Source organism: Betta splendens, chromosome 2, assembly GCF_900634795.4.
Source record: "Betta splendens chromosome 2, fBetSpl5.4, whole genome shotgun sequence".
NCBI classification, from domain to species: Eukaryota; Metazoa; Chordata; class Actinopteri; order Anabantiformes; family Osphronemidae; genus Betta; species Betta splendens.
Window position 1 is genome coordinate 11,177,790 of NC_040882.2, and position 22,375 is coordinate 11,200,164.

General features: G+C 41.5%; 1 protein-coding gene across 1 annotated transcript in view; it reads right to left on the minus strand.

The window, feature by feature from the left end:
• The window catches only part of LOC114866542 (NACHT, LRR and PYD domains-containing protein 12-like), a 107,094-nt gene that overhangs the window by 41,505 nt on the left and 43,214 nt on the right, over positions 1-22,375 (minus strand). The window contains exon 8 of the mRNA XM_055502236.1: positions 7,583-7,756. Coding sequence (XP_055358211.1) covers positions 7,583-7,756 — 174 coding nt within the window. The remainder of the gene's footprint in view (positions 1-7,582; positions 7,757-22,375) is intronic.

Sequence of the window (22,375 nt, forward strand, 5' to 3'; positions counted from 1 at the left end):
GCTGAATTGTAAAACCCTGTACTTCTACAGAGTCTCCTCTGATGAACTGATCCACTTTAGTGGTGTAGTGTTTGATCATCAACATACAAAGATGGTTACTTAGCCTACAAGAAAAAACAAAGTTTTTGGAAAAGTGGCGATTTATTTTTTTAATATAGTCTCCTTTTAGTTCGATACACTGGACCCAGCGATGCTCCATCTTCTTTAACCCATCTGAAAAATACATTTTCTCGAGTTTTGCAAAGAAGGCTTCTGTGGCGGCAAGTCTTCCTCGGTCGACTCAAATTTCTGCCCGGCGAGTGATTTTTTAAGTTTGAAAACAAAAAGAAGACGCCAAATCTGGAGAATATGGTGAATGGGCCCAATTTGGCCATGGCGAGGGCGGAGGTGTGAGCCGGTGCATTGTCATGGTGGAAGGAGGAAATTTAAGATATATCTGTTTAAACATTAACATAGTGGTGGGCTTGTAGTGTTTAGTCTTGTTTATCTTTATCTTGTTTTTATTAAACCGTCCATCTCTGCACACTGCCTCAAATCAAATGTCCCCTCTGAAGGCCAGGGCGACGTAGATCCTTGTGTCTGCTCGCTCCATTCGTGTGAACACTTCTGAATTTCCTCCATCAACACCTCGACTGGAGACATGTTCCCATCCACAGATCTCATTATTTATTATGTACCTTTACTAAAGATATGATTTCAACTCCTAATCAGTGTTTACTAACGATGTAAGTTCCCTGTCTTTATGACCTATTGTGAACCTAGTGAAAAGCAACATAAATATTAACCAGCTAATTGTAATTAGACGTTCTTTCTTTCCGGATATCTTGTTTTGGCCTCTGTTTTAAGCAACTGGCCCGATAATAACTCCTAGTGAATGTCGAGCTGATGAGTTTTGATTTGTTCTGGATAAAAGAGTAAGTCTGAGTCTGAAGATAAACCAAACCACCACAGAAACCCCGACTTCAAAGCAACTGCTGAAAAAATAATATTAGTGTCTATTTGGAGATGATCATGTGCTTTATTTAGGTTACTGTACTTATACAACATCAACCTAATCAAAACCCTTGATCTACCATGATAGTGATGTCACATGCTGTGCCAAACCCATATTAGATCGTGAATAGTATTCTTGTTCATAAGATTGCAGCTGCTACAGCTGACACACCGACTCCCTAACCATACAATAGCTGCATAAGCAAAGAAAGACCCTTGATTTAAATTGACGAATGTTTATTAACTTAGCCCAATTAACCTAGAACCAGACGAAAAGGAAACTGAAAATGAAAAAGTAGAAACTCTACAAACTGACAGAAATACCAGCAGACAAGAGTTTTAAAGCATAACCAAGACGCACACAAGACATAGACCATTAGCAGCCTGTATGCCGCCTAAACCCCTTGTGTGGTTCTATTCTCACCTAATACTAACCAAGTACTAATAGTATATGCATATATGTATGGGGTGCAAAATGTAAAAGGAGCACCTATAACTAGTTTTCTCAAATTTAACTAAATGACACAACATGTTTTCTCACATTTAGTTAAATGTGCAAAAGTCTAAATGTAAATGTTAAATGTAAATGTTAAATGTTAAATGTAAATGTTAAGTTTAAATGTTAAATGTAAATGTTAAATGTTGTAAATGAGTGTAAACTGAATATTCATGAATGTGCAAGTAGACTCTACCCCTACCCTCAAACAGCGCTGGTTTAAGATCAGAGACGCGAACTCAATCACCTCAAACAGTGCGCGCAAACCCCGCCCACATCTGATCTGGAAACTTTTGTTTTTAGCCTGGACGTAACTTCGGCTAGCTAGTATAGTTAGCCAACTAATTCTCCACCGGCACCACAGAAATATTCTATTTAAACCTACTTAACTCCCCATTAATGGTGTTTACGACGCGGAGTTTGAAGCGGAGCCTCAGCCCACACACCTGCCGTTACAGCCCGTTCAATCTCCCCCAACGGGAGGGAGTTGGAGCTGGCGGCCATGATGGCTTCGACTTCAGGCTTCTCTCCAGTATTGTCATCCACCGATCCAGAGTCAGATGTGGGCGGGGCTATGCTATACTGTTTGACGTGTTTGAGTCCGCGTCACTGATCTAGGATAATAGGGGGTGGAGTCTACTTAAATATTCAGTTCGATCATTTAACATTTACATTTAACATTTACATTTAACATTTAGATTTAACATTTAACATTTAACATTTACATTTAACATTTACATTTAACATTTACATTTAACATTTACATTTAGACTTTTGCACATTTAACTAAATGTGAGAAAACATGTTGTGTCATTTAGTTAAATGTGAGAAAACTAGTTATAGGTGCTACTTTTACATTCGGCACCCCATACATTTGAGCATACAACAAATACTTAACAGTAAAATAGGTCTGGTGTAATATTTGTGTTACAGGTAGAAATGAACAGTCAGACCTCAGTTACGCTGTAGTGCTTTGGAGGCTTCTAATCAACGCTGCGCCACCTGGTGGTTAAAACGAGACTAGCGTCCGGATTTTTTCCGGCCAGCTGCAGGATTAAAAATCTTCAGTCAGCGACGCACCCGCTGCACCGTGGCGACGCGTCGGTACTGCAGTAAAAACGCTAGTCACTTTGAACCGCTACCACTGTAAGGTAAAAAGAATTCTAACCATTTCAGTGTGGTAGTATTACAAAAGGTTATGTCTTTGTGATTAATAAAAAAAACTCCAGGAAATCACGTTGTATAATTTTTTAAGAATTTATTTGTTCTGCACTGCTGAACATAAGTATATGAACACCTGAGAAAATCAGTGTTAACATGTGGTACAGAAGCCTTTGTTTGCAATTACAAATGTGGTCAAATGTTTTCTGTAGTTCCAGACTAGGTTTGCGCACATTGCAAGATGGATTTTAGCCCACTCCTTCACACGGTCAGGTTTCGGGGCAGTAGCTGAGAAACACAGAGTTTAACTCACTCCAAAGATGTTCAATTGAATTGAGGACAGGCTAGGCCATTTCAGAACATTGATATGCTTCTTAAGGAGCCACTCCTTGGTTATCCCGGCTGTAAACTTTGGGTTGTTGTCATGTTGGCAGACCAAGCCACGACCCATCTTCAGTGCTCTGACTGAGGGCAGGAGGTTGTTATTCAGAATCTCACAATAATTGGCCCCATACCTCATGAACTCCTTCTTATAGTCCCTTAAAGAAGACTGATCATACTGCTTTTTACACTGAATAATATTGGACTTCGATGTCTCAATATCAAGTAAGTTTTCACTCTATGAAACCCTGTAGATCGTCCACACTACCCCTGTCAATGTGTGGTAAACAACCTGATTTTAGGGCGTATTGCAAGCGAAGCTGCTCACTACACCTCTATGTGGAAGCAAATGCCTTTTCTTAGGATAGGATACGTGGCAATAGCGCAACATTAAGCATGTAAGCCACTATAATTCTCCACAGAAGAAGATGATGATAGAACATGGACCCCAGGAGAGCAATAATATTGTTCAGTTCTTTCAGTGTTGGTGTCCAATCACATTTGTTTGATTCAGAATCGGACCCTGATGCTTGAGAGGAGGCTGCTGAAGTAATTACACTTCGACTGTGTCTCAATGGTAAAGTCGCATTTATTTTGATTTATATAATTTGCAAAGCGACTAGCTGTTGCTAAAGCTAATGCTTATGCTAAATGGCCTCTGCAGCTTGAATATTCATAATACGACTTACCTGGAAAACTCTACTTACTGTAATAGAAAACTCTGCTTTGGCTTGCATTATACAAACAAATAAATAAAGGTTTGAGAGCACAGCTGAAATAATATAAATACATTTTAGACTGTTTTTGTCTTGCTTGTTCTGCTGCTCTGACATTATTTTATTTAAAAAATTGCTTTAATATTCAGAGTAATCACTGCATGACCTACCTAGGAACAAACAAAGCATTGGTTCAAATTATATATTGACTTGACGTATTTTTACTGCTTTTAGTAATGATTGGTATATCCACTATTATGAGTCAATTGGGTCGATTTTAGTACTACTACAGTATATAACTAATAGACATATAGCTTTTTGATCATTCTTGATGAACCTGACAGTAATATGTCTCCGTATCTCAAGTTGTTACAGGTATCTACTCTATAGAGGCTAGTGCGCTGGTGCTCGAGATTCCTGGGGTGAAGAATATTAATTGTCATCTTTTCATGCGAGTTTCCTGATGGATAAAACAGTTACTGTATGTTGGATTTCGACCACCTCTGGAATAACTCATTATTTACTATTTGAGTAGAAGAAGTAGTTTTTTGTTTGTGCAATACTCATCAAGAATCTAAACAATTGTATTTTCATTTATATTCACATGTTTCTTTCTTATAGGTGGTTCACTTTAATAGCTCATATTAATATTTATAGATTATTATTATCATTTTAAAAAGAGAAAAACACGTTATTTCAATACTGTGTTTTGCTGAATAAAAGTGTTTTCCCTCATACATAAAAACAGAGTTCAGTGAAATATATAATAGTAAAATCAAACTTTATTGTCAACTAGAAAATGCACCAGTACTCCAAAGCTGGAAGTAAAACTTATCTTCAAATTCCAATGTGCAATGTACTGTATAGGTTACTGAGCAAATTGAGAAGTCTGAGGGTTTTAGGACAGAAGCTTTTGCAGGGCCTTGCAGATGAAATGCTTGATGGAAGTAGAGTAAACCGACCATGTCCTGGGTAGGTGGTAAACTTGGTTATGTTGGATAACCTTGTTGTGATTTGGCGCTATATAAATAAAAATAAATTGAATCAAACTGAGATTTGTTTCTGTAGAGCGATAGGTATAATTGTAGACAGGTGACCGAAGAGGTGTGGTTATCTGTGTTCTCATCATTTATTGGAAGACATTGAGTAGAAGCAGTGCTCTACCAGACTGAGGCTGCAGCTGTCCTCACCATCACCTTATCAAAAAAGAATTCTAGATTAATGAAATGTTTAGTATTATGTAGGTCACAACCTTCTCTAATGTAACAATATACAATACAACACAAAAAATTAAACCACAACTAAATTAAATCCCTAATTAAATTGCAATTTAACACAACTTCTAAATTAAAATTAAATCCAAGCAGTATACTAATTAAAATCCTCTATTGCCCGGGAAATTATCTTACTGTTGGTAAATGTACATACTTCACCCCTGAGCTGATTAAAAAATGCCTCCCACCAGCCTGCAGTGGTCCTTGCCGGTGGTCCTTGCCTAGAGTATACAAAAAGACAATTTTAAATTTTTTACAAATTGTATTATTGTATTGGTCCTAGAAATATAATGGCTATGTTACACAATGACATAACCCCAAATCACAAGTTGATTTAGGCCTTTGTAGGCATTTGTATGCATTTAGGCATTTTTATGTACATACAGTACAAATGTTGAGGCAGCATTTGTTTGTGCATACAAATGCTGAGGCAGTGTTTGCCGGCGCTGGTCCGTTAAAAAATAAGAAACCCAAAAAGTCCTCACGTGTTGATCCATTGGTAGGTTGAATAGGTTTTGGTGTAGATTAAAACACCCAAGAGTTGTTTTAATAAGAGGACTTGGGTGCTGCCATGTTTGTCTGCTCACGGTGAAGGAAAGAGGGGATAATGGCAGAAGTCCAGTTTTGGTTTAGTATCATCTTGGGAGTGGTGGTTTAGGATTTGCAGGGAGGAGTCTTTCCATCGTGACATCGCAGTGGACGACATTTCGGAACTGGACTTGCTTTGACCCCATTGGATAAAGTCACAAAATGTAAAAAAAGGGGGGGGGGGGGGGGGGTAAATGCGCTTCTACTGTGCTCAGTGTATGTAAATGTGACCCATAGAATCATAGGAACATTACAGAATGTCTAAAAAGTGGAATTTGCATGATTGGTCCCCTTTAAAGATTGAAGCTCTTTTTCGCAGGTTGGAAATGTTGATGCCTCGTTGTGAAGTTGTTTTTCTTATTCTGTAAAGCTCAGTTCAACATGTGACAAACTCTAAGAATCGTTGCTCATGATTTTTGTGTAGATTTGTGTAGGGTTTGTGTAAATGTTCTTAGTCACCCTAAGAACATTTAGGGTGACTGGCACCATCACATTGATGGTGGCGCATGGGGGGTGTCTGATGCCTTCTTCCATGGTTACGTATTAATATGTGAACGCTTATTACCCACATTGGCTGCACTAGCCAAAGAGACTGTTGAGAACATCCTAATACACTTTTATGAATTTCAGCAGAAAACATTGTCAAAAGCTAACGCACACGGCTACATTCAGCACAGTGTCTGTGAGCATCTTGTTTGACGCAAATCAAACGCTGCATGCAAAAGTGCGCACCAAAGAGTAAAGTTCGGTCTATCTAAGCATATAGCACAGCTGCTTATTTCGGTTTTAAAATACCATAACTTGTAAATGTATATTAAATACTATAATCATAATCGTCTGCCACAGATGACCATCATTTCGTAGTCTTATCAATCCATGGATTAAATAATATGGACATATTGTCTCGTGGCCCAAATGATAATGATGCTGTTTATCCAATAATTTAAATTGAAAGACTGCTCAAACCCGGCACAAAAAGTTTTAACCACTACACTATCCAGGACTTGTACAGCAGGCTTCTGACATCAGCCCATATAATACAGTTCACTGCAGTGTTTTAAAAGTGGGGGCCAATTGCCATCTACAGGCCAAAACGTAATATCTTAATGTTCTAACCTGTGAATTCTCCTCTCCAGGGTAGGTGAGGGCTGCTTCATGACTACACCCCGCAGGTTGTTGTTACTCAGGTCCAGTTCAATCAGACTAGAGGACTGAGAGCTGAGAACTGAGGACAGAGCTTCACAGCTTCTCTCTGACAGGTTACAGCCACTTAGTCTAATGATACAACAATAAAAATAATATTAATGATTTGTGGTAAATTTTGGTCACATTTAATGTGAACTCTAAGGTAAATAAACAAAAAAAAATTATTGTCTTCTATTATGAGAATATGTAACTGTTATAAAGCTCTTCTGAAACACTACGAAGTTTAATCACTTTTTACTTGTTTCATTATTTGAAACATCTACAGTTGCTGAAGGACTTGTACAGCAGGCATCTGACACAAGCCTATATAATACAGTTCTCTAAAGTGTTTTAGGACCAAAAGTGGGGGCCAATTGCCATCTGCAGGCCAAAAGTAATATCTTAATGTCCTAACCTGTGAATTCCCCTCTCCAGGGTAGGTGATGACTGCTTCACAACTAAACCCTGCAGGTTGTTGTTACTCAGGTCCAGTTCAATCAGACTAGAGGACTGAGAACTGAGAACTGAGGACAGAGTTTCACAGCTTCTCTTTGACAGGTTACAGCCACTTAGTCTACAAAAATAAAAACAATAGTAATGATTTGTGGTAAATTTTGGTCACATTTAATGTGAACTTTAAGGTAAATAAGCAAAAAGAAATTGTCTTCTATTATGAGGATATGTAACTGTTATGAAGATCTTCTGAAACACTACGAAGTTTAATCACTTTTTACTTGTTTCATTATTTGAAACATCTACAGTTGTTAAAAATATAAAGTTTACCTGACCTCAGACTTTCTAGTTTACAGTGCTGACTCTTCAGTCCATCAGACAGTAGCTCCACTCCTGAATCCTGCAGGTTGTTGTTACTCAGGTCCAGTTCTCTCAGACTAGAGGACTGAGAGCTGAGAACTGAAGACAGAGCTTCACAGCTTCTCTTTGAGAGGTTACAGTCGCTTAGTCTGATGAGAAAATAAATGTCAAAACCTATTTTTTTCTCCAATGTAAAAGTAGCAGATTATCATTACTAAAGAACACATCAACTATCAATATACATACAGAGCTTTCTTTGAAGCCTTTACCACAGGCAGCAGCCTTAGAAGTGCCTCCTCTGATGCATTGTATTTCTTTAGGTCAAAAACATCCAGCTCTTTTTCTGATGACAGTAAGATGAAGACCAGAGCTGACCAATGAGCAGGAGACAGTTTTTCTTTGTTGAGACTTCCTGATCTCAGGTACTGTTGGATCTCCTCAACTAGAGAACAATCATTCAGTTCATTTAGACAGTGGAACAAGTTGATGCTTTTCTCTGCAGAGGGAGACTCTGAGATCTTCTTTTTGATGTACTGAACTGTTTCCTGATTAGTCAAGGAGCTAATATCTGTGTTTCTCATTAGGTCATTAAAAAGAGTCTGATTAGATTCCAGTGAAAATCCCAAGAGAAAACGGAGAAGCAAGTCCAAGTGTCCATTTGGACTCTGTAAGGCTTTGTCCACAGCACTTTGATAGAACAATGTTGATTGGTTTTCGAGCCATTTAAACAACCAGGACTTTGATTGTTCTTCTGACAGCAAATTGATTCCAGAATTGTTGAAGGTCAGATGGACATGAAGAGCAGCCAGAAACTCCTGAACACTCAGATGGACGAAGCAGAACACCTTGTCCTGGTACAGTCCTCTCTCCTCTTTAAAGATCTGTGTGAACACTCCTGAGTAAACTGAGGCTGCTCTGATATCGATGCCACACTCTGTCAGGTCTGACTCATAGAAGATCAGGTTTCCTTTCTGCAGCTGCTCAAAAGCCAGTTTTCCCAGTGACTCAATCATCTTCCTGCTCTCTGGACTCCAGTGTGGATCTGTCTCAGCTCCTCCATCATACTTGATGCTCTTTACTTTGGTCTGAACCACCAGGAAGTGGATGTACATCTCAGTCAGGGTCTTGGGCAGCTCTCCTCCCTCTCTGGTTTTCAACACATCCTCCAGAACCGTAGCAGTGATCCAGCAGAAGACTGGGATGTGGCACATGATGTAGAGGCTTTGTGACGTCTTGATGTGGGAGATGATTGTTGTGGCCTGCTGCTCATCTGTGAACCTCTTCCTGAAGTACTTGTCCTTCTGTGGGTCAGTGAACCCTCTGACCTCTGTCACCAGGTCAACACAGCCAGGAGGGATCTGATTGGCTGCTGCAGGTCGTGTGGTGATCCAGAGGCGAGCAGAGGGAAGCAGGTTCCCCCTGATCAGGTTTGTCAGCAGCACATCCACTGAGGTGGACTCTGTGACATCAGTCAGGATTTTAGTCTTGTTGAAGTCCAGAGGAAGTCGACACTCATCCAGACCGTCCAAGATAAAAACAAGCTGGAACTGTTCAAAGCTGCAGATTCCTGCTGCTTTGGTTTCAGTGAAGAAGTGATGAACGAGTTCCACCAAGCTGAACTTTTGCTCTTTCAGCACATTCAGCTCTCTGAAGGTGAATGGAAATATGAAGTGTATGTCCTGGTTGGCTTTGTCTTCAGCCCAGTCCAGAGTGAACTTCTGTGTTAGGACTGTTTTTCCAATTCCAGCCACTCCCTTTGTTATCACTGTTCTGATGGCTCCATCTCTTCCAGCTGAGCCTTTAAAGATGTCTTCTGGTCTGATGGTTCTTTCTGCTCTGTCTCGGTTCCTAGAGGCTGTTTCAATGTGTCTGACCTCATGTTCATCGTTGACCTCTCCAGTCCCTCCTTCTGTGAAGTAGAGCTCTGTGTAGATCTGGTTGAGAAGGGTTCGGTTTCCTGATTTAGCGATGCCTTCAAAGACACACTGGAACTTCTGCTTCAGCTGAGATTTAAGTTGATGCTGATAAAGTGCAGCAAAAGCTCCTGAATGAAAGTGCAACATATATTATTAATACAATAACTGTACTATGTTTTCCTTAGAATCACAAGGTATCCGTATATGTGTGATTGTATCTGTGATGTTAAATGCTGATAAATCCTCATACTCAGACAGTCAGCCAGCTCTTCCTGCTTCATCCTCCTCAGGAAGTTCATTGTGATCTTCAGAAATGCATCTCGGCTGCTCCTCCTCTGCTCTAAATCCTCACCATCCAACTCCTCCTCATCCTCCCTCTGACTCTCTGAGCATTCTGGGTAATCTGGACTCAGAACCTTCTGGATCTTCTTCAGCTCCTTCTTTACAAATGTGACAATGTTTTCCTCCAGCAGCTGGAACAGAAACTAAATGAATGACAGCATCCAACTAAAACCGTTGAGCCAAACATCAGATCCACGTTGGACACACTGACAAGTCAAGTGCAGCATGAGATTATTGTGAACACAACAGATGAACAGTAGTAGTTGTACATGTACAGACCATAAATATGGAGTCCAGGTGTGTTTGGTGCTGCTGGACAGACTGAGCACTGGAAACCTCTGAGCTCTGCTGGTCCACTCTGTGGAGGAGTCACATGATGTGAGTCCACACAGAGACACACAGAGTGAGATGTGGATGTGAGCAGTGAGTCAGAGACTGGTTTGAGATTTGGTTACTACAAGTGCAGGGAAGAGCATTCCCGAGAACACACAAGAGAAGACAGGGGCACAGATAAAGGGCAACGCACACCTGCGCACAAGATACACGAGGAGAGGAACCAAATGGAGCAGCACAGCAAGCAGCAGGGACACAGCAGTAAGGACACATTTGGCATGTACACCAGCAAGGAGGTGAAGGAGAGTTTGAACGACGAAAAATAATAAGCTATAATGTTATTTAAATATTTCAAGATCGCAATAATCTTCAAATTCAGGACTACAATTAAAAGTATAAGAATGAAAAAGCCGAAGCTGCGGGTTACCGACCCCTGTAGTATGCGACCAAACGGCAGGTGCCAGTTTCCATTACAGGGCATAATCCCGGCTACAGTTGAATGTACTATAGACGGCACAACTTTATTAAAATTACTGAATCAGAATCACTGCTCTACGGGATCAGAGCTTTGGTTAGGAAGAGTAGTGGATAAAGCTTCTCATTAACACCATAATCTAAATCAACATTCTGACATCAAAAAAATCAAATAAATCACACAACAGTACATCATCATATAAAGTTTACATCAAATTGTTTAACATGATTCAAACAACTCACTTTGACTTGGATACAGGTTGCTCTTTAAAATTAATTTCAAAATTCTTTGAGTCGTTGCTCTTAAGGGATACACAGCTAGGTTTCGGTCCGGGTCCAGTAGATTCTTGTTTCTGATGGAACCTGATAGAAAAGCAATTTCAGTGACTCTCACATATTCAAAGTTTACTTTATGAACAATAACAGAATCAGAATCACTGCTCTACAGGATCAGAGCTTTGGTTAGGAAGAATAGTGGATAAAGCTTCTCATTCACATTAACACCACAAGCTAAATCAACATTATGACTTCAGAAAAATCAAATAAATCACACAACAGTACACCATCATATAAAGTTTACATCAAATTGTTTAACATGATTCAAACAACTCACTTTGACTCGGATACAGGTTGCTCTTTGAAATTAATTTCAAAATTCTTTGAGTCGTTGCTCTTAAGGGATACACAGCTAGGTTTAGGTCCGGGTCCAGTAGATTCTTGTTTCTGATGGAACCTGATAGAAAAGCAATTTCAGTGACTCTCACATATTCAAAGTTTACTTTATGAACAATAACAGAATCAGAATCACTGCTCTACAGGATCAGAGCTTTGGTTAGGAAGAATAGTGGATAAAGCTTCTCATTCACATTAACACCACAAGCTAAATCAACATTATGACTTCAGAAAAATCAAATAAATCACACAACAGTACACCATCATATAAAGTTTACATCAAATTGTTTAACATGATTCAAACAACTCACTTTGACTCGGATACAGGTTGCTCTTTGAAATTAATTTCAAAATTCTTTGAGTCGTTGCTCTTAAGGGATACACAGCTAGGTTTAGGTCCGGGTCCAGTAGATTCTTGTTTCTGATGGAACCTGATAGAAAAGCAATTTCAGTGACTCTCACATATTCAAAGTTTACTTTATGAACAATAACAGAATCAGAATCACTGCTCTACAGGATCAGAGCTTTGGTTAGGAAGAATAGTGGATAAAGCTTCTCATTCACATTAACACCACAAGCTAAATCAACATTATGACTTCAGAAAAATCAAATAAATCACACAACAGTACATCATCATATAAAGTTTACATCAAATTGTTTAACATGATTCAAACAACTCACTTTGACTCGGATACAGGTTGCTCTTTGAAATTAATTTCAAAATTCTTTGAGTCGTTGCTCTTAAGGGATACACAGCTAGGTTTAGGTCCGGGTCCAGTAGATTCTTGTTTCTGATGGAACCTGATAGAAAAACTATTTTGGTGACTCTCACATATACAAAGTTTACTTTATTACCAATAACAGTAAACATATAATGAAGAAATACTGAACAGTGTAAGTAACTTTGAGACAGAATCAGTCAGATGGTTTAAGTCATCTCACCTCTGACCTTTGTTCTGGCTCTTATGGTCCCCACACAGACTGGTTTTAAAGGTAGGGGCTCCCTTATTTTTGTCCTCACACTGAATCATGCTAGTGAATTCACACTTTCACATCAGCTCACCCTCACCTTACTTTCATGTGGAAAAGAAAAACAAGTAAATCATCTGCACTTCAACTTAAATCCTCCTTTCAGCATTACAGATGCTGTTGGAAAAATACTGCATTAATCATTGAAACATATTTTGCTGATTTGCTGTAACCTCGTTAGCTGTGCCTTGAAGTTTTCTGATGTGCTTGGTGCTTGTATTGGTGCAGTCCATCGCAGGGCAACACATAGACAGACAACTAGTGATGGGTCGATAAGGTGTCATGAAGCGTTTCGACACTTTGCAAAACTGTATTGATACTGTGCCGATACTGTGTCACTAAATACTGATACCTGCTGGACGTTAAAAATTCCTACAGGCAACCTAGCTGACAGACTCAGCTGACACTAATTTGATGACTTAATATATACAATAATGTGATTTAAACCATTGTAATTTATATAGTATTATTTCATATCTTCATTTAAATTTAAAATTGATATTTTTAGATACAGTTGATAAAGTGGACATGTATCATAACGTCTAAAATCTAAGTGAACAGGTTTTAAAGGAGGATGCCTTTTTGCCAACAAATTGGGATTTTAGTACATGATTTCCAAACAACAAGAAACAAATAATGCTGAATAACATGCCTGAAGTGGGTGTAAACAGCTGTTCTGCCTGCAGTCTACTGACGGCCTCATTGCGCTTGGAGGAACTGCGGAACCAGTGATTTAAAGTTAGGGTCTAGAAGGTCTAGAAGGTTAAACAAAACCACCTCACAGTGTGTTGACCCCAGCAACACAGTGTGAGGTAAATAAATAGAAAGTTCTGTCAAAGCAAGTGTCACATTTAACCTGCATAAAATAATATTAGTAAACTAAGAGTCACTATGAAATTAATCTGAATTCCGATAGATCAAGTGAAAACGTTTTTAAATTAATTATTTTATTAATACACTTTCACGGACCCATCACTACAGACAACCATTCACACACACACTAACACCTACGAGCAACCTAGTGCTTTTCAGACAGCTGGAGAACTCAGAGAACCCACACAAACACAAACATTGAAACTTCACACAGAAAGGCACCTGCTCTGCCCTGGGTATTGAACCCAGGACCTTCTCACTGTGAGGCGACAGTGCTACCCACTGCACTACAAGTAAAATTCCTAAAAGGATGCAGTTGATTGTGTTTCTATTATTTAAGGTATAAGTACAGAAGGGGATTAAAAAATATAACTAATAGTAATATAATTTGAGCGCACATGGCCTCAGCTGTCCATCAACTTACTTGCCTTACAGCAGTCGTGTCACAGTTTCGATCTAGTTTTTTGGTCATGTTCCGGTTTTTATTTTGAAGTCTTGATTCTAGTCTCTGGTTTTATTTTGAAGTACGTTCTGTTTTGTTCACGTCACAGCTGTTTTCCCTGTCACCACTGGTTCTTATTACACACACCTGACAATAATCAGTGATCAGCCTCAGTATTTAGCTCCCACCTCACACACCAGTCAGTTGCCAGATTGTTGCGTGCATTCCACCACCTTCCAGCGTCTTTGTCATTGCCTAGCTTCGTGAACCTGAACCTTGTTTTGATCACCGTGAACGACTACTGTCTACTCCTTGTCTGCCATGTCAACCAAGCTCACCTGGTAATGATCCTGCATGCTATTCTGACCATGAGATTGCCTCACCCTAAACGGTACTGTATTTTGAGCTTTCATGTTATCGAACCCTGCCTGTCCACGGAACGGAGCCTGCCTGATCCACTGTTCTGTAAACCGTTGCTCATCTGTGATTGACCTTGCCTGAAATTGATCCTGAATTTTTGTTGTCTAAATAAATCCACTTAATGTCATCCGTGATCGTCGTGAGCCGTGCATGTGGGTCCACGTTTAGTAAAGCCTGACAAGTCGTCAACGGTTGAACTCTATGACATGATGAAAGAACTCCGCACTCAACAATAATTGACTCATTATTGCAGCTCATTGTTGCTTATTACTGCAGCAACGTGTTTGTTCCTGAATGTTTACTCTGTGTTGCAGGAGTGAGGAGGCAGCTTATAGCAAAACTCGCTGCGGTTGATATAGTTTTACATGCTCATACATAGATTTCCCACCAGTTGCCAACATGTGGTTTATTTTGTGACCACACAGTTTTGCTGGAAAAAGTTAGTGTAGCAAAGGTACAACTCATAGCGTTTCTGCCTTTTACTTACGGCACCTCCATCAACTCACCTCATGGCTCCCCCACGGTTATGTATTCATATGTAAATGCTTACTGCTCACCTAGGCTACTGACGTAGTGAAGTGAGTGACCGCTAAAAGTTGTAAAGATGACGGCCTGCTTTACCTTTCCAAGCTGCAGCAGATAATCCTGTAACGCTCACTAGAGGCACTAAATACCTGGCATAACAACAGCACCACAGACAAATGTACTCGGCAGACTCATACTGGCACATTTTGGCACTCACCTTTTTATAATTATTTACAAATATGTGTAAAAATATTTTTGTACTAATGTTATCAATAAATCTCATGTAAGGGAAAAACCCTAAACCTGCAAAATGGGGGATCTTGGGTTTTTTGGTTAAGATCCTTTGTGATGTGATGCCTTCCCCTACAGCTACTTGTATGTAAATGCGCATTTCCCACCTTGGCTGCACCTGCCAGAGTGCCTGTTGAGAACAGGCTGTTCAACAGGGATGAGATGGTGCATGCAGTCTGATTGGGCTACACAGACATTCCATCGTAGTCGGACAGAGGGGTTAAAAGGCAGAAGCAACTTGAGGATCGTGGGCTCTTTGCATCACACCTTTGTGGTGTATGCACTGATCTCCCCAGCTGCTTCTTGGTTTGTTGATGTTCACAATCAACATCCATGTTTTTGATTTGCTTTTCCCATTTTTATTTTTATAATAAATCACACAAAATACAACTTTCTCATTTTTCTCTTTATGGGAAATTTCCACCACAGACTGCTTCCACTAAGACTTAAGCCCAGGGAAAAACACTCAAGACATACATGTCACCCACTATGCTATCCAAGACTTAAACTATAGTCTCTACATGAGCCTATATAACAGGGTTAACTAAAGCGCTGTAGAGCCCAAAATAGGAGTCGATTACCAGCTACAGGCCAAAAGACGTAACACTCCTACGCGTAGAAAACTTAATAACGGTGTGAGAAATGGAAACAAATCACAGTCAAGGCTGACACTTTTTTAATTGCTACCATGGTGTGTATATATACTGTACCAGCGCCTTTCCAGCTAGTTATCAGCTAGTTAAATGCTAATACGGCCACCCCCATTTTTAGCACTAATCATGCAATTCCAGGGTAAAACGAAAAGGTGGAGCTTTAATCATCATCTATCCATCCATCCATCCATCTTCTACTGATTAATCCCAATCATTATCACACACTGTTTGGTAGACAGACAGACATGGGAGTTCTCTCATGTGTTGGTAGTCACCGCTTACATCCCTCAGTTGGCGGACGCTGCTGTCGCATGTGAACGCGCGCACAGCACCATGTCCCAGCTGCAGACAAAGCGCCCATAGGCCCTGATTCTAATCTCTGGGGACTTTAAGAAAAGAAAGAATAAGAAAACCTTTAATAGTCCCACAATGGGGAACTTTGGTCTCACAACAACACAACGATACAGGTGACGAAAAATATAGCAGGGAATACAGTGAACCTGACTTGAGATGGCAGAGTATATTACAGTGGTCAGAGTGGGTAAAAATGTCAGAGCTATAATCTACATATTGCACAGTTTGTACAAGTATTGCACCACACAAATGTCCGTATTACCACTGATGCAATGGGTGGTTTATCAGTTTTGCAGGTAAGGTAGCTAACATTGTTGATTGTACAGTCTGATCGCAGCAGGTAGGAAGGATCTACGATATCTCTCCTTGGCACAGCAAGGGTGAATCAGTCTGCTACTGAAGCTGCTCTCCAGAGCAGACAGTAAGTCCTCCAGTGGGTGAGAGTCCTGGTCCAGGATGGATGTCAGTTTAGCCAGGACCCAAGTCTCACCCACCTCCTGCACCGTGTCCAGAGTGCAGCCCAGAACAGAGCTGGAGTTTTTGATGATCCTGTCCAGTCTCCTTCTGTCCCTCACTGTGATGCTGCTGCTCCAGCAGACCACACCGTACAGGATGGCTGATGCCACCACAGAGTCATGGAAGGTCTTCAGGAGTGGCCCCTTTACTCCAAAAGAACACAATCTCCTCAGCAGGTAGAGTCTGCTCTGACCCTTCCTGTACAGTGCATCCGTGTTAGGAGTCCAGTCCAGTTTATTGTTCGGATGCACACCCAGGTACTTGTAAGAGTCCACTCTCTCAATGTCCATCCCCTGTATGTGCATCGGTGAGATGACAGAAGGCTGCCTTCTGCGGAAATCCACCACCATCTCCTTCATTTTCCTTGCATTGATCAGGAGGTGGTTCCGCTGGCACCAGTCCACAAAGTTCTGAGTAAGCCCTCTGTACTCTGCATCGTCATCATTGGTGATCAGTCCGACGATTGCAGAGTCGTCAGAGAACCTCTGCAGAACACAGCTGTCCGTGTTGTGTCTGAAGTCTGATGTGTAGAGGGTGAAAAGGGGCCAGTGCAGTCCCCTGTGGGGCCCCCACACTGCAGGTCAGCGTGTCAGACACACAGTCTCTGGCTCTCACAAACTGAGGCATGTTTGAGAGATAGTCCATAATCCACTCCGTCAGATGGAGGTCCACACCAGCCTCCTCCAGTTTGTGTTTCAGAAGCATCGGCTGGATGGTGTTGAAGGCACTGGAGAAGTCAAAGAACATGATCCTCACAGTGCTGCCGGGCTTCTCTAGGTGGGAAAGAGCTCGATGTAGGAGGAAGATGATGGCGTCGTCTACTCCTATGCCGTGTCGGTAGGCGAACTGCAGCAGGTCCAGGTAGGTTTCCACCGCGGAGCGGAGATGACCCAGGACCAGTCTCTTCAGTGTCTTCATCAGGTGTGATGTCAGAGCCACTGGTCTGAAACTGCTGAGGTCTTTGGCGTGCAGTGTCTTAGGCACTGGTACCATGCAGGAGGTCTTCCAGAGCTGCGGTACCACCCTCATCTTAAGGTTCAAGTTGAAGACATGCTCCATAAGTCCACACAGTTTGCCTGCGCCGGACTTTAGGAGTCTAGAGCTGATGCCGTCTGGTCCAGCTGCTTTGCTGGCCTTGATCTTCCTGAGCTCTATTCTCACCTGGGTACTGGAGAAGGATGGGGGTTAAAGGAGTGTCATAGTGTGGTGTGAAGTGAGGGGGTATTGTTGGGATGAGTCACCAGTCTGCAGGGCTGAGGGTAAAGGGCTTTGTGTAAAGGTGTGAAGGACTGTGGGTGGTGGTAATCCAGAGGTATGAGGTGACAAAAGGATTGGAGGCAGCTGCTGGGGGGGGGGGGGGGGTAAGTGGGTGCTTGGTCAAACCTATTAAAGTGGGAGTTCAGCTTGTTGACCCAGTTCAGGTCCCGCTCAGCCTGTGGGTGTGGAGCTTTGAAGCCTGAGATGTTTTTCAGGCTTCTCCACACCCCACTGACATTGTTCTGCTGCAGCTGCTCTTCCATCTTCCTCCTGTAGTTGGCCTTCCCCTCATGGATTTTCCTCCTCAGCTCCTTCTGCACTCTCCTCAGCTCCTCCCTGTCCCCTGTTTAAATGCTCTCTTCTTCTCCTTTAGCAGAGCTTTAATATCAGGGGGGACCCACGGCTTGTTGTTGGTGAAACACTGAACCCGCCTGGAGGGAACAGTGTTTTCACAGCAGAAGTTAATGTAATCCGTTCCACAGTCTGTTATTGCGTTAATGTCCTCCCCATGTGGGTCGCAGAGCTCCGTCCACACAGTGGTGTTAAAACAGTCCCTGAGAGCCTCCTTGCTCTCAGCTGTCCACCTCCTCACTGTGCGGGGCACCACCGGCTGCCTGTGTACAACAGGTTTATACACAAGCAGGAGATGCAGGATGTTGTGGTCAGCTCTGCCCAGTGGTGGGAGGGAGGATGCAGTGTAGGCCTCTTTGGTGTTGGCGTAGAATACGTCCAGGGTCTTATTTTCTCTGGTGGGGCAGGTCACATACTGGGTGTATGTAGGCAGAGCAGCTGAAGGAGGTGCGTGGTCTGTGGGTGCTGTGTTTGCAGCCTGCTGGTGACTGAGAGCAGGGTCTCAGAAGCTGTGTCAGCGTTAGCGGAGGGTGGGACGTACACAGCAATTAATATAACGTGTGTGAACTCCCGTGGCAGGTAGAATGGCCTCATGCCCACTGCTAACAGCTTGAATTTCTCAAGCAATGTTACAAAGCTTCTCTCTGACAGTGCATTGTCCTGGCACACACCACCTCATGTTCACAAATACAGCCAGGGCCCATCCCTTCCTCTTACCACTGTTCACCGTTCTGTCCGCACGCAGCAGATGAAAATTGTCCAGTGCGACAGTCGAGTCCGGGATGAGTGACGTCAGCCAGGTCTCCGTGAACAGCAGGACGCTGCTCGTTCTGTACTCCGGCTGGTACCGTGTGAGCGCCGCGAGCTCGTCGATCTTGTTGGGGAGAGATGTCACATTCCCCATGATGACGGAGGGGACAGCGGGCCTGAAGCGTCTTGTTTTCTCCCGTCGTAGTTTTCCGACGCAGCGCCCACGTCGGGTCTTCACCAGCACCTCAGCGGTGATCTCGTGTCTGTCTCTGGGCGGAACTACGGAGCTGCGCAGCGCGATCAGCTGCTCTGTGGTGTAAACAATGCGTGCTCTGGCCTTGACACGCATCATAGTTTTAAAACAGCGTTTGTACTGCGCCAAACTTAGAAAAACTATATAAAGGTTGTGTACAGGTTGTGTACACTAGTGCTACTAACAAAACACTAGAGAGATAAACTTAAATAAGTGAAGAAAGTAATAAATAGAAGTAAGAAGACAGGAGCTGTTGTAACCAGCAGCTAGCTTGACCGGCGCCGGGAAAAAAAAAACTCATATTCCCAAAACTTTAGTTTACACTCTGGCACCACCAAAGTTCCCACATGCTTATTTAGCCGGTTACAATTCCAAACAAAGAGGGGTCGCCATCCTGATAAATAGAAAGATTAACATTCTCGAGAAATTACGTGGGAGAGCTGTTCTGTTGCCAAAGAAATGCCAAACACTGATTAAGCTGCTGATGTCAAAAAGTTGACTTTGACAAAATGATGAAAACAACAAATTAATTATCCATTCAAAGGCAAAAACAGTGCAGTTAAAGCTAATATATTGCATTGGTGCTTATATTTTAAAAGGACTTAGAGGAATCATGTGTGGGGAATTACTAAACTGTTAATCAATCTTTAAATAGTCATAATTACCCAGCCAAATACAGAAATATTGCTATTAAAGCTACGTATTTGGCTTGGTACTTTTATTTTGAAAGAATTTGGAGGAAGTGTGTTGGGTATTTACTAAAATTTCAATCAGTCTTTAAATTGTCATAAATAACCATTCAAAAACAAAAATAATACTATTCAAGATTTTTAAAAAAATTCATTGGTACTTCTACTTTGAAAGAAGTTAGAGAAAGTGTGTTGGGGTAATTACTAAAGTGTTAATTAGGCATTTAAATAGTCATAATTAACAATTCAAAGGCAAAACTTGAGCTATTAAAGGTAATAAATTCAATTGGTGCTTTTATTTTGAAAGAATTTAGAAGAAGTCTGTGAGGTAATTACTAAAATGTCAATTAGTCCTTGAATTGTCATAATTAACCAGTCGACAGCAGAAATGTTGCTATTAAAGCTGATAATTTGCCTTGGTGCTTTTATTTTGAAAGGATTGAGAGGAAGTGTGTGCTAAAGGCACAAAAGCTGTGAAATGTTAGAGCCCAGAGTCCATGGCTGTGCAGCGATTTTGGGAAGGGACTTTGTTAACCAATTAACCAGCTCACAGAAACAAGAAACAAGTAAACCAACATATAGTTGTGATGTTGATGCCACTATAATTAAAACAAAGAGGAAATTTTGGTGTGTCCTGTTAATAATGAATAAAGCACCCTCCAGTCAAATGTTACTAAATGAATATCTTCTTATACTACTTGCATGTACTTATGTACTAACATTTTTTACAGCCAGCCAGGAATAACAACAAGAATAAAAACAAACATTCCACAGATTCTGAAAGTTGGGTCATGGCATCTGGATCTCTTAGAGTAGAAACACTACGAAAAGTGCTGAGTAAAGTTACACATCCTGTTGTGTACATATCCTTCATTTACACTTCGCACGTGTAAAGAACTGGCTCTGAAGTTAAAGGACTAGGTTGTAGGTTGGTTGTTCTGTCTGAAAGGAAGCTTCTATTATGTTCATCTAAGCTTGATTGGAAGATTCCAATGTCCTTTCAGCTCCTGAAGCAGGCAGACTGACGCACACTACATCTAAGTGGATATGGCCATATAGCTACATTAGAATTAGTGAATTTTATTAGATACGCTTGTGAAGTCAATTGACGTTAAAACACAGTAACAGTTAAACTAGGAGGTAGTTTGGTAGTTGCAGCAGCATGAGCTGCTATTCCTATGCTTATCAATGAAAAATAAAGTAAATACAATATTCAACTCTGGTATGAATTCAACTCTTACAAAGTTTTCTGCACTTTTTAGTTGAAGCAGTCATGTGGCTGTGGTTTGTTTGTCTGTCTTACCAAACAGTGTAGTACTGATATCAGTTTATATTTGTATAAGCCACGTTAGCATTTTTCACACCTGATCAGCAACTGTTGATTGACAGTTGACTGAAATCATCAAAAGTGAGCTGCTCCATGTGTAGAACAGAAGTTTTTAGCTCTGTAACACTAAGCCAGACAGTTATCATGATTACTACTGTACATAAACAAGAACATTATTATTACACTGTTTTCTTGTTTGTTATGTCAAAAGGAGGAAGTGCAGACATATTGTCACTGAGTCACAACAGAGACTGTTCACGATGTGTCTTGGTCAGTGTTGTTAATTTGAACAATAACTTCCACCTCTCCCAAAGCTTCTAGTAAAACTACATTTAGCTGCGGCATCATTTCTGCTGACAGAGACATCAGCAGTTACACTGGTGACACCAGTGGAATCATAATTTCCAGCTGGCACTAACAACAACAACTTTGAACGAAGCTCAAAATGTGAACTATCATAGACTTACACCATTGATGCCACAGCAGACACTCCTGGTTCTCCTTACAAATTAGAAGAGTCCAGTCAGTGGAGCAAGGTGCTCGACCTGGATCACTGGTACTGACTCACTGAGATCAGGACATTCAGACTGAGCTGCTTCTTGGTAAGTTTTCCGTGTCACTTTAGTCAAACCTGAATGTTCACTTCTGTAGAGCAAACATTATCTGGAATGTTAGCTTTTAACTGTTGCAAATGAACTGAGACGACTGACTGGAATGTGGACCTGACTGGACTGGTTTTTAGTCACACAGTCCAGCCAGGTCCACATTCAAGTCATTCTTCTCAGTTCATTTATCTGCAACAGTTACAAGGCAACAATCTGGGTGTGGGTGTGTGACTACTGTAACCTGGGGAAGGCCCCAGGTCGGAGGATTTTTCCAAGTTGGATGAACCGGTGACATGCCCCACCTTCCCCAGGTTGGAGGATTTCCCAGGTTGGAGGATTTTCCCATGTTGGGTGAACCAGGGACCGGTCCCACCTTTCCCAGGTTGGAGGATCTTCCTGGTAGGAGAATTTCCCAGGTTGAATGAACCAGTGGAACCGGTCCCGAGTTCTCTGATAAGATGATTCCCTCGCTTGATGATTTTCGTTTGGTGCCTGTGGCAGGGATGGAGGTATGGCGCATTAGAAAACAGGAAAAAATAAGGTTGGCGTCAGATCGGCTCCCCGCCTGCCCTGCCACCTTCCCGCCCTCAGAATCATACCCCACTAAACACACAGTAAGCCCCACCGCAAAGACTGAACAGAAGTCACCGACAAGGACACGGAGAAGCTAGGATACAATCACCCAATCACTCGTGT